The 13,778-nt window shown below is 36.9% G+C and overlaps 1 protein-coding gene across 5 annotated transcripts in view; it reads left to right on the top strand.

Moving 5' to 3' along the window:
- Window positions 1–13,778, top strand: part of LOC143256055 (protein transport protein Sec24A-like) — a 56,092-nt gene that overhangs the window by 23,276 nt on the left and 19,038 nt on the right. For all 5 annotated transcript variants that reach the window (XM_076512706.1, XM_076512705.1, XM_076512707.1 and 2 more), the window contains 3 exons: window positions 8,825–8,951; window positions 12,195–12,304; window positions 12,956–13,022. In XM_076512706.1, the coding sequence (XP_076368821.1) occupies window positions 8,825–8,951; window positions 12,195–12,304; window positions 12,956–13,022 (304 nt within the window). The remainder of the gene's footprint in view (window positions 1–8,824; window positions 8,952–12,194; window positions 12,305–12,955; window positions 13,023–13,778) is intronic.

Genomic DNA, 13,778 nt, shown 5'->3' with positions numbered 1-13,778 from the left:
AGTGCTGTTATTGATGGGAGGGGTTGCTCTGTAGAGAGTATGCTCTCTGAGCACAACCTTTCTCATTTTAATACTGGTTCTTCCACTTATTTTCATGCACCTAGTCAGTCCTTTACTTCTATTGATCTCTCAGCTTGCTCCCCTTCATTATTCTCCTATTTTTCATGGAGGTTTGACAATAATCCACTAGGCAGTGATCATTTTTGAGAGAGACTGGCCGTGGTTGATGCCACCCTACCCACGTGCCCCGGTGGAAGCTGGATCAGGCAGACTTGTTCACTTTCACTGCTCTTGCAGAACTTGATCCTGCCATCGTGAATCAGCCATCAATAGACGACTGTGTGGCAGTGGTAACTGGCTGTATTATACAAGCAGCTGCTCAATGTATTCCTAAAGCCTCGACACGTTTTCCACGATATCCTCGTTTGTGGTGGAATCCTACTTGCCTCTTAGCATGGAAGGCTCAAAAATGGGCCTGGGATAATTTTCGTAGATATCCCACACTTTCGAACCGTGTCACTTACCAATGGGCCTGTGCACATGCTAGGTGGGTAAGACGTCAAAGCCAGAAGGAATCTTGGATTAAGTTCACAACTAGCATATTTTCTACCACCAGTTCCAAGGTCATATGGGACAGGATTCGAAAGGTCAGTGGGCACTACAATTCTGTCCCCCTCTCGATGTTACTCTCTCTGGTCAGGAGGTGGCTGATGTCTGGAGCATCGCTGATACTCTAGGTGAAAGCTTTTGCCAGGTATCTAGCACTTCTGCTTGTTCCTCCAACTTCTTGGCCATCAAGACTCAGGCAGAGCGTTCACCTCTTTCCTTTTGAACTGACTGTCTTTTTGACTATAATTGTTTCTTTATGCTGGTGGAACTGAAAATGGCCCTTCATCGGTCTGGCAGTACATCTGTTGGACCTGATGATGTACACTATGACATGCTGCACCATCTATCTCCTGCTTCTCTTGATGTCCTTCTAATTGTCTTTAACCAGATCTGGCAGGAGAATGTTTTTCCTGATGCCTGGGACCAGGCTATTATTTTACCTTTCTTGAAGCCAAGGAAAGATCCCAAGATTCCTTCACACTACAGTCCAATTGCTCTGACGAGCTGTCTCTGTAAGACCTGAGAAAGGATGGTTAATGCTCGTCTTTGTTTGGTTCCTTGAATCAAACAACCTCCTCTCGCTCACCCAGTGTGGGTTCCGACAACAGCACTCCACCACAGACCATTTAATTCGACTTGAAACATTAATCAGTGAAGTCTTTCTCAAACGCCAACATCTTGTATCAATATTCTTTGACATTGAGAAGGCTTATGACACAACATGGAGGTATGGCGTTTTGGGAGACCTCCATACATATGGGTTACGTGGCCATTTACCCATGTTTATTAAAAAATTTTTAATGGACAGGAGATTCCAAGTTCGTGTGGGTTCGACACTTTCCTGTTCTTTTGTACAGGAACTTGGAGTCCCTCAGGGCTGTGTTTTGAGTGTCACACTTTTCAGTATAAAGATAAATGCCATCACTGAACAACTCCCTCTACAGCTTCTGTGTTCACTGCTGAACTGTATGCCATATCTCTTGCCCTGAATCATATTGAAGCTGAGCAGTACTCCAACTGCACTATTTATACAGACTCGCTTAGTTCTCTACCTGCCCTGGAATCGCTACATGTTGGCTCACACCCTGTTCTTGCTGACATTCAAAACCGATTGGCCCATTTCTCATTAACTGCTACTTCTATCCAGTTTTTCTGGATACCAGGCCATGTTGGTATTTGCAGGAACGAGCTTGCAGACATGGCAGCTAAATCTATCTGCTCTGGCACTATCACCACTGTGCCTATTCCATACATGGGCTATGGTCCTGTATTCAAGGCTCGGCTCTGTGCCAGCTGGCAGTCCACTTGGAGTGAACAATGTGACAACAAGCTTTTCCAAATAAAACCCTATATTGGGCTTTGGCCATCTAGCTTCCATAAGGTTTGGAAGGAGGAATTTGTTCTAACTAGACTAAGCTTTGGTCACAGTTTTTAACTCATCGTTTTCTTTTATCTGGAACTGTTACACCAGTGTGTAGTTTGTGTAACACTCAAATGACTGTTAGCCACATTTTACTTTCTTGCCATCGTTATGACTCTCAACGGAGGCACTATTTTAAACATGTTTTTTCCCAGGGTTTATCTGTAACATTGGAAAGTGTTATTGGTGATGGTGACACTGTCCACCTTGATAAAGGTTTGTTTTTTAATGGCCATTAATCTTTTGTAATCTCATTTAAGTGTTGGATATTTATTCATTACACCTTTTTAATTGTGGTTCCCTTTTCAAAGTTTCCATCGCTCTAAGTCAATTTGAAATTGGAAAATGGCCAGAACATTAAATAACTCGACACCAGGACTGCAAAGACCAACTTCAGGTGACTGAAGCTGCTGTTTGAACTACCCGTTAGTCGTCCTGGTGAGCTGTTATTCCAATTTTGCTGCATGTCTTTTAAACTTTTATTACTTTACCCTTTGGTACTGGCCATAATGACACAGAACCTGGAACCTGGAAAGACCAACTTCAGGTGACTGACAGTGGTTCTGGTACTTGCCTGTTAGTCTCCCTGGTAGGTTATGATCATTACCATTCTGCTACAGGAAATCATTTACAACTTTATAGACTGGATATCAACATCGGTTTTATGCAATTTTCTGTTTTTTAATTGCTGTTTTGTTTTTACCTTCATTTACTTTTCCAAATTTTACTATATTTACTTTACTTTTACCTTTTTACTGGACATTTGGCTACTCATTATTATGTTTTTGCTATATGTCTTTTAAAACTTTTATTATTTTACATTTTGATAATGGTTGCTATGACACATAACCCAGAACCAGGACTGTTAGTCTTCCTGGCGGGTTATGATCATTACCATTTTGCTAGAGTAAGTACTTTACAACTTCTTTGACTCTGCTTTCTCTCTTAACATTGTAGACTAGATGTCAACATTGGTTTTATGCTTTTTCTGTTTTTCAATGATGTTTTGTTTTACCTTCATTTCCTTTTCTGTATTTTACTACATTTAATTTGTTTTTACCTTTGTACCGGACATTTGGTGCAGATAGCCTAGCTGCTTTGTGCCATTAAAAAAAACCAACAAATTGGTAGAAAAAATTACAGTCTGGGGACATTTTAGTGGAAACAGTTTCATCACAACATTCCCAAACACCTCTTGAAGTCAAAGGCTATTGGGGATATACCCATTGAGATGATTCCTCATTCTACTTTGAATTCTTCTGGAGGAGTTATAGTTGAGAGGGATTTATAGACCATTCCAGTCAGAGATCCTTGCAGGTTTTACCAGCCAAGGTGCTACAGCTGTGAACCGAATTTTCACTAGTAGAGACGGCATTATGGAGCTGACAAATGTTCTACTAATAACATTTACAACATCATGTTTTCCTACCACAATCAAGGAAAGATATCTGAATTGTAAGGTACAGCTTTATATTCCTAACCCTGTTAGATGTTTTCATTGTCAATGATTTGGTCACTTGAAAATATTTTGCTGTGGTTTCTTGACATGTCCATTGTGCAGGTAAAGACCATGATGCTTTTGAATGCTAACTAGAACTGCATTGTGTTAACTGTAATGGTGCACATCCTTCCTATTTTACTTCTTGCCCTAAATGGGTGGAAGAGAAAGAAGTACATCTCAAGACAGTTCATAATATTACTTATCCAGGGGCTCAGAAATTACAATTCCCAATTCCATCTCAGACTTTTGCTGCTGTAGTCCATTCCACTACTATAGTAGGAGTCCATACAGACCTTTCCATGCCTCCTACAGAATCCTTAACAGTGCATCTTGATCTAGTACCCTCTAAAATCAACAAAGTTAACAAATCTGTATCTTCTACTATCTCTGTCCCTAGCACATCTTCCAGTCATCGCTGAACTTCACCTTGTTCAAGCCCAGGTGTTTCCATATGGTCTTCCTCTCTTGTCACCCCAAAAATTAAACAACCCATTTGTTCATGTTTTCATTCGCTGGAACGTATGTCTACAAGCTTCCACCTGCCTACTCTATCCAGAGTAGGATTACTAGAGAGTGACTGACCCACATCCAGTAAAGAAAAAAAACATGGTTGCAAGCAGAAGGTTTCTGTGCCATATTCTCCCCCAAAATAAAGAAAGAAATGGCCATGTTAATCCAATAGAACTGTCGAGGTTTTCAATCAAATGTGAATGACATCAAGGATTTGATTGACTTTTATCATTCCAAATGTCTTTCTTTACAGGAAGCATTTTTAAAACCTACTAATACAGTCAAAATTCAACAATACTCCTTATACCAAAATGACACGTCATGTGTAGGACTAGGACATGGGGGAGTAGCACTGCTGGTTGATCAACATGTGCCCACCCAGTCCTTGTCATTGAATACATCGATGGAGGCTGTAGCCTTCCATATCTCCTTCGGTCTTACAATCACTGTTTGCTTTCTGTACCTTAACCCTGAAAAAATTATCCCTAAGACCTTGATGCCCTCATTGAGCAACTGCAAACCCCTTTTTTAATTTTGGGGGATCTTAATCCACTTTGGGGTGGTTCTAGTATTGATGTGAGGGGTTGTGCTATACAGCATATGCTCCTGAATCACAATCTGTCTCTCTTCAATACTGGTTCTTACACTTATTTACATGCACCCAGTCAGTCATTTACTGCTATAGATCTTTCTATCTGTGCCCTTTTGCTTTTGTTGGGAGGTTGACATCAATCCACAGTGTAGTGATAATTTTCCTATCATATTAAGAGAGATGTCAGTGCCACCTGACCCATGTCCCTCAGTGGAAGTTGGACAAGGGCAACTGGCCCTCTTTCACTGCTCTCTTGGATCTTGATCCTGCCATCTTATGTAAATGATCAGTAGATGATTGTGTAGCAGCAGTAACTAACTGAATTGTCCAAGCAGCTGCTCAGTGCATCTCCCAAACCTTGACATCTTGCTCACGGTATCCTTGCCTTTGGTGGTACCCTGCTTGTTCTATAACACAAAAACCTCAGAAACGTGCTTGGGATAAATTTCATAGATATCCCACGCTTACAAACCACATTGCATTTCAGCAAGCCCATGCACAGGCTTGGCGAGTTAGACATCAGAGCTAGAAGTAATCTTGGATTAAATATACTTCTAGCATTTCTTCAACCAACAGTTCAAAAGTCATATGGGACAAGATCCAGAAGGTGAGTGGACAGTATACTTCTGCCTCCCTCTCTATATTAATATTCAATGGCCATGAAGTTGCTGATGCTCAGAGTATTGCCAATACTTTTGGTGAATGTTTCTCTTATGTATCTAGCTTTTCAAACTCATCCTCTACCTTCTTAGCTATTAAAACATGAGTTGAACATCTGCATCTTTCCTTTTGATTGATCATCCCTATTACTACAATTGCCCTCAAACACTGGTGGAACTCAAACTTGCGCTTTATCGGTCTGGCAATACATCAGTTAGACCTGATGATAAACATTATGAGATGCTATGCCACCTTTCTCCTGCCTCTCTTAATGTTATCCTGGCTGTTTTTAACTGGGTATGGCAGGAGAATGTCTTCCCTGATGCTTGGTGCCAAGCTATTGTGCTCCCTATTTTTAAACCTGGGAAAGATCCAAAGATTCCTTTGAATTACTGTCCCATTGCTTTGATGAGTTGTCTCAGTAAGACCTTAGAGAGGATGATTAATGCTCATCTTGTTTGGTTTCTTGAATCAAACAAACTTCTCTCACCCACTCAGTGTGGATTCTGAAGGCAATGCTTCATGAGAGATCACTTAATTCGCCTTGAAACATCACTCACAGAAGCCTTTTTGAAGCGACAACATCTTGTTTCTTTTTTATTTAGAGACAGCTTATGATACAACATTGAGATATGGCATCTTAGGAGACCTTCACTCATACTGACTGGGTGGCAACTTGCCACTTTTTATTAAGCATTTTTTAATGAACTGCTGATTCCAGGTCCATGTGGGCTCAATGCTTTCCTGTTTTTTCTAACAGGAATTTGGAGTCCCTCAGGGCTGTGTTCTGAGTGTCACTTTTCATTATAAAGATTAATGCCATTAGTGAACAGCTACCCCCTACAGTTGCAAATGTTCTTTTTGTTGATGACTTTCACATCTCATGTCAGTCATCAAATGAAGTTTATTGAGCAGCAACTACAAATTACAATAAATCATATACTTAAGTGGATCACAGCAAATGGTTTTCAACTTTCTCTCCCTAAAACTGTTTGTGTACATTTCTGCTGCCATCCGGGTATTCATCCAGATGCAGAACTTCGTATTGATATTGTACTTCCTGTTGTCCCTGAGGCAAAGTTCTTAGGTCATATTTGACTGTAAATTAAACTTTATTTCTGATATCAAGCTCCTTCATGTCAAATGTATAAGAGCACTGAACATCCTCCGTGTCCTCTCTTCCACCAATTGGGAAGTGGATCGATACTCCATACTTAAAATTTATCGTACCCTTATCTGATCCAAACTTGACAATTGGTTTGTGGTTTATGGTTCTGCCAGAACCTCAGCACTGAAAATTCTGGATCCTATCCATCATCAGGGGTTTTGGCTTTGCACTGGGGCCTTTTGTACTTCTCCAGTCCAAAGTTTGTATGTGTAGTCCCATGAACCCCCTCTGTATATTCACCATTTGCAACTGTCTCTCATGTATGCTTCCAAACTGTGTTCTTTACCACATCCTAGTTGGAGTTGTGTTTTCCATCCTCAGTAGGCCTCTCTTCTATAATATAAAATGTGCCTTTGTTTTTTTTCAGCCTTTGTATTTGAGCATAGTCAGAAAACTTGGTTATCTTTCAATAGCACAGCAGTATCAACAGTTTAGCCTCTTCCACCATGGCTAATTACTATCAACAACTGTGACCTATCTTTGAGTCATCTGAGGGAGGCCGGTACTCATGATTGGAAATATTGCTCTTTATTTGCTGAACATTTTTCAAATGATCCATCCATTCCCATATATACAGATGGTTCAAAATCAGGTGCTTCTGTAGGCTCTGCCATGGTTTGTTACAGTTCAGTTGTAGCACAGAGTATCCCCTCTACAGTTTGTTACTGCTGAATTGTATGCTATTTCTCTTGCCCTAAATCATGTTGAAACTGCAATATGCAAATCATATGATATATACTGTTTCACTCAGGTGTCTGTTGGCCCTGACATCATTCCATGTTAGTTATGATGCTATTCTTATCAATATCCAAAACAAACTGGCCTATCTCTATCTCTGTCCAGTTTTTTTGGATACCAGGTCATGTTGGTATTCATCGGAATGAGCTAGCTGACAGAGTGGCAAAGTCCATTTGCTCTGGCTCTATCACCACCATCCCTGTTTCATACATGGACCTATGGTCCATTTATCAAAACCCAACTGTGCACCAGTTGGCAGTTGACCTGGAGTGAGCAATGAAATAATAAGTTTTTCAAATTCAAGTTTTCTTCAGCTCTTTGGCCATCTTGTTTCAGCAGAGATCGAGGGAAGGAAACAGTTTTGGCAAGGCTATGCATTGGTCACAGTTTTTTAACTCACCACTTCCTTTTATCTGGTACTGATGCACCCATGTGTGGTCTGTGTGACACTTAGGTTACAGTCATACATATTTTATTATCATGCCATCGTTACAACCAAAAATGCCGCTGCCATTTTAAACATATTTTTAAGGTAGGTTTGCCCTTGATATTAGCCAATGACAAAGGTGATACTGGCTGCCTCACTCATGTTTCTACATTTTTAAGAGTCATTGGTCTTTTTAACTTAAGGTTTTTATTGGACTATACACTGGAAAGGCCAACTTCAGGTGACTGACAGTAAGTTTGAACTTAATACGTCAGTCTTTCTGGCAGGCCTTAATTTTACACATTTTACCTTCGTTTCCATATAGCATTTATAATATACTACATCTTGTTGCACAGATAGCGTAGTAAAGCTACTAGAGCTTTGTGCCAATAAACATGAAATATCTACCTACCGAACTGAAAAAAAACTTTACTAGCTAGTAATCTACATACAAAATAACATGCTTCTTCTGTAGGTACAATTGTAAATAATGATGCTACATCAAGAGAAGTTAGTCTATCACTTTTTGCTATTTGTATATTAATATTTCTTACAAATTCAACTACGTATGTATGTGTATGAATTTGTTAGAAATGAATATTTTTTTAAAACAAAACTTTGCTACCAGTATCAGATGAATATCTGGTACAAATCATTGAAATAGGCTTTGACTTAATGTAAATGTGAAGTACTTGTTATTTTTATGTAATAAAATATTGCTATATATATTTAACAAGATAACTAAAATGTACAAATTATAAACTTGTCAGGTTAAACAAAATATAAAGGAAGAAATTAAATAATTTTTGAGACCAACTTGGTCTACTTGTGTCACATGAACATAACTTGATCAGTTTGAATTAAATCCTGCTGTGTTTAAGTGCCTGTCATGTACTTAAACCAGGTCTAATGGACATCTTGAAGTAACAAAATTAAAAGCAAGCAGATGTGAACAGGTTATAAAGTTGAGACTGTTGGGATAAATAATTATAAATGTCTTTCAAAATGTTTTTTACAGTCTGTAGTACTTATAGAAAAAAGGTGTTAGATTTTTTGTATTCATTTTTTTGTTTTACTAATCTACATGATTTTGCTGCAGTTAGTATTGAGGTACAGAAAATAAGTGATGAATCAGTTGCATTTAATTTTACACGTTTGTTTGATACAAGTTATTTAAAGCATTGATTTTTTTTTCCCAGCACCTCCCAGTGATTCAGTGTGGTTGCATAGTGCGATGTAGGTCATGTCGCACTTACATCAACCCTTATGTTTCATTTGTTGATCAGAGAAGATGGAAATGTAATCTTTGTTTCAGAATAAATGACTGTAGGTATTTGTTTTGTAAAGTGTGCTGTTTATAATCACACTTGTATAATTGTTTCCAAAAATTGCTTGATATAAATATGGGTAATCTGTTGTTACCATTTATTGTACAACAGTAGTAATATGTGTTAGCTTTATTTAAATGTAGACTTATTTTTTTTCAGGTAAACTTGTGTTGGTTTTGTGATAACATGTTTAAGTTATTTACTATTTGTTTTGTAATAAATCACACTGAAATAGGATTATTTTAAACTCAATTATTAAAGACTGATTTTTAATTGTTGGAAATTGTCATTTTTAATGAAAATTGAGTGTTGGGAAACTATTTTTAGTATTTTTATGAACAATGTTTAGGAATAAGTTTAATACTATATTCTTACTAGTTGGTTTATATTAATCAAGGTGTCTTCAAACATTTTTATAGGGTTATTCCAAATTAATTTTTGTTGTAATTTTTTTATGCTATCTGTATGTGTATATGAAGGTTCTTATTTCTAGTGAATAAAATAAAAATTTAAACTGGAAATTTAAAGATATACACAAGTTACTGTAAAAAGAATGAACCAATCTGGGCTTCTGTCTGAATATGCATGCTTATCCAATGGTTTGCTGTAATGTAGGGTTTGTAAAGGTCAGTAGTTGCTATAATCATCAAGATGATACAAGAAAGGTGCTTGCATACCTTCAAAGAACAATATTTGTGTTCAAGGCATTTCAGTTCACTTATTTGTACTTACTTATTTTGAGTACTATACTAATGGTATGCAAGACCACTGAGTGTACTGAGTGATCTCATGATTCCTTTAGTGTCTTCTCATAAAGCCATAGTCAGTGGAATTCTTTTGTTGTGTATGAGGCCCATTCTGTGTTCTGAATATTTAAGGAATTTTTTAGACCTGTGTATAGCATACTTAAACCAGATAAATAATGGCACATTCTATTCATTACATATTTGTAAAAAGGCATTTGATCCAGTAATTAAAAAAATAAAATCATGACGTTATTTTACAAATAACTATAAATATAAAAATGATTATTTTTCTATTTATCTGCAAAAAAAATCTAAAATTGTTAGCATGATTGTGTTACTGCCTGCAAGTAGGAAATGTGGTACTGGCTCACCAACTTCCTACTAAAAATGTATAATTGGCTAGTGTTGTGATTTATTGCTCTCTGCAGTTACTTATGGGTACAAAGTTTGCAATAAAATAATGAAAATCAAAATAAAATATAAAAATTAACATTTGAAATTGTGTATATAAGTAAACTGAAAACCTCACAAAATGATGCATTCAAAGAAGAAAAACTTTAGTATATTTAATTCCACAATATATGTGGTTGTGTTTAGTCAGCTTTGTTGTGCAAAATGTTTTATTATTATAAAAGTGGGGATCTTATTCAGTACATACATTTCTATCACTTCCAATCTTTATTAATCTGTTTAATTTTTGCGTATTGTTTTGTTATATAAGGAGTGAGATATAGAGGTTAGGAGCACCCACATTTCTCTTAATAATTATTAATTTATTTGGTGTATGAGACTTAAAGATAGGCTAAATGTATCCTAGTGGTGTATTCCTGTTAATGATTTCCACTCTGTGCCTTTGATTTATCTGAAGTGTTTGTTTTTGCTGCAATTGGTTGGCTTAACTTACGAGGTCTGTTTAAAAAAATTCGTGGACTGACGTCATAAAACAAAATGTACTTTATTTAGAAGTTACAGGTCTGGGACCCCTTCAAAGTACTCTCCTCCCAAGCACACACTTATCCCAACGGTGTTTCCACTTGTTGAAACAGTCCTGGTACGCTTCTTTTGTAATGTCCTCCAGCTCCGTTGCATTTGCCTTAATCTCGGGAATCGTCTCAAATCTTCTTCCTTTCAAGGGTCTTTTGAGTTTGGGGAACAAGAAAATATCTCAAGAAGCAAGGTCAGGTGAGTATGGGGGGTGGGGAAGAACAGTGATCGAGTGTTTGGCCAAAAACTCACAAGTTCTGAGGCACACATTTCGCAGCAACGCGGTGCATCTTCAATTTTTCGGTCAAAATCTCGTAACAAGATCCAACTGATATCCCACACTCTTCAGCAAGCTCCCTGACAGTCAGACGTCGATTTGCCCGCACCAGGGTGTTGATTTTGTCGACGTGTGGGTCGTCAGTTGAAGTGGAAGGACGTCCATCTGCAATGGACTGTCGACCATCCTTAAAACGTTCATGCCACTTGAAACATGCCGTACGCTTCATAGCAACATCACCGTAAGCCGTGTTAAGCATAGCAAAAGTTTCAGTCGCAGATTTTCCAAGTTTAACACAAAATTTCACAGCAAGTCGTTGCTCCTTCAGGTCATTCATTCTGAAATCCGCCAAATGAAAAAATCGCACTTCACTTAAAACCGCGTAGCTAATACACAAATGAAGATATCTGCAATCGGGAAATGGCGTTGTAATCAGCTGACCTGTGCGAACCTAGCGACACCAAGCGGATTCCCCTGGAACCAACTGGAGCTGCGCAATTCAAACAGTCCGCGTATTTTTTGAACAGCCCTCATATACATAAAATTAGGGAAAAAATAAGTTCAAAAAACATTTCTAAGAAGTGGAATGGATTTATTTCACACTTTTTCAATTTTTTTGTTGGAACAATTTCTAGTTTTTTTGATATATTGAATATATGTGAGGTAGTATTTCAAGTTCATAGGTTTTCTCATGCCAAAAGTTAAACTGTGTATTATGTATATATTAACTCTCAGTTAGGAACTTGTGTACAAATAAAAGATAAACTTTTTTGTCTTGACTATAACTTTTATACATGTTAGGCAATACGTTGCTGACTCTAACCACATGTTAGGCAATACGTTGCTGACTCTAACCACATGTTAGGCAATACGTTGCTGACTCTAACCACATGTTAGGCAATACATTGCTGACTCTAACCTTACCGAGAATATTTAGTCTAATACTTCAAGATTTTCAGAATGACATAATGAATTATAAGTGATAGGTTGAAGATATATTTTTTCAATCATTTATGAAGAGCTTCAAGCTTTTGTTTCACCTTGGTTCTTATATGTTGGTTAGATATTTCAGAGGTGTGTTGATAGAGTAGGTTTGAGTGTCTTAGAAAATTGGCGTTGAATCAAATATTTATGGAAACAGACAAGTGCATTTTTTAGATTTAATGCTGAGTACAACAAAGTTTGAAGTAAGAAATTCTCTGCTTCCTAAATAGTAATATTTATTTTTCACTAGTACCAGAAGAATTCTTGTACGATCCTGTTTCTGGGTCATATGGAGACCCTTCCAAACGACCAGAGATTAGAAATGCTACTGTAGAATTTATTGCTCCTTCAGAGTACATGGTAAGTTGAAGCAATTTTGTACATAAAATTATCTGATGATGGATTTCAATCCTATAATTATTGTAACCTCAGTTTTATGTATTTAAAGTGGATAATTATTAATTAACCAGGATATGAGGAAAATATAAGAGAATTATACTTTTCTCTGTTTCATCTGGAAGGCTAAAAGGGGAATAAACTTGACCATTTAGAATTAACCACTATTATGAAATAAAGTAGTTTTCATTACAGAGCTTTGTACCTAAAACCATTTATTAGATTAGGAAAATCAAGTCTTGGATGGTTTATGATATTTGTTAGAGTGGTCAGAATACAGTATTCATTGGAAAGGACATTTATGTATTTAGTGTGATGTTTTGTTCCTGTCATTAGTTATTCATTGATTTTTTCAAAATGTTTGTCCTTACAGGATGAAAAACTTGTGTTATTCCATTTCTGTAATAGGCCTTGTTACATTCTAGTTCTGTTTCTTTGATAACCAATTTGTAAAACTGATGATGAGGCATTATCAGAACCATTTTTACACTTTTTTAAATAGTAAGTGTTGTATGTTTTTACATTTTAGAGCAAAGCATACTTATAGTAAAAAGGTTTATTTTATTTTCAATCATAATTAATGTTCTTGCTTGAAAAATTATTTTTCCGTTATAGTTACGACCACCACAACCAGCAGTATATCTTTATGTTTTAGATGTATCACACAGTGCTTTACAGACAGGTAAGATGGCTACAGAAATTGTATTTTGTCATTTGATTGTACGTATTCATGTGTGTGTGTTTGAATACATCTGTATATTTATATCTACATAAACTTTATTTGCATATTTATAAATTACGTAAAATGATGGACTATGAATTGCATGATTTGCAGTTTGTAAAGCTCTGTCAACATATGGTTTTATTAGTAATTCTTCAGCTCATTGTTACATGTGTTGATCTCTGCTGCATAGATAAAAAAATTTCTTAAAATGTAATTTGAAATATAATGATTTTGAAATTTTATTCTTTTTGATGTATGAGTGAAGGGCCTCGTAACAACTATTTTTATTTGATGTGAGTGCCACCTGATGCTTTTGATAAGTCTCATTGCACGATGAAACGTTTGTATATTTTTAGTATTTGTGCAAAGCTATGCGTGGGATATCTTTGGTAGCTATCTCAGACTTTGAACTAATAGACTCCTGGCTTCAGAGTGCAGAGCATGAAATTGCAACAATAGAATGCAGTTCATGAACTCTAGGTGCTACAGTCCAGTACACATGAGCCATTTGAGCCACATAATGAAAGTGAAAATAGGAAATCAGATTTAAAGTTAATGCATATATATAGAAACGGCTCGTTTGGGTTGAGAAAATTTTTTACGTAAAGGAGCGAACAACGTTTTGACCTTCTTTGGTCATTGTCAGGTTCACAGTTACCTCTTTCTTTCTTTGTGAACCTGACGATGACCAAAGAAGGTCAAAACATTTGCTCC

This window comes from Tachypleus tridentatus, chromosome 7 (genome assembly GCF_004210375.1).
Source record: "Tachypleus tridentatus isolate NWPU-2018 chromosome 7, ASM421037v1, whole genome shotgun sequence".
In the NCBI taxonomy this organism is placed as follows: Eukaryota; Metazoa; Arthropoda; class Merostomata; order Xiphosura; family Limulidae; genus Tachypleus; species Tachypleus tridentatus.
The sequence above is the reverse complement of the archived record's forward strand: the minus strand, read 5'-3'. Positions and strand labels throughout refer to the sequence as shown.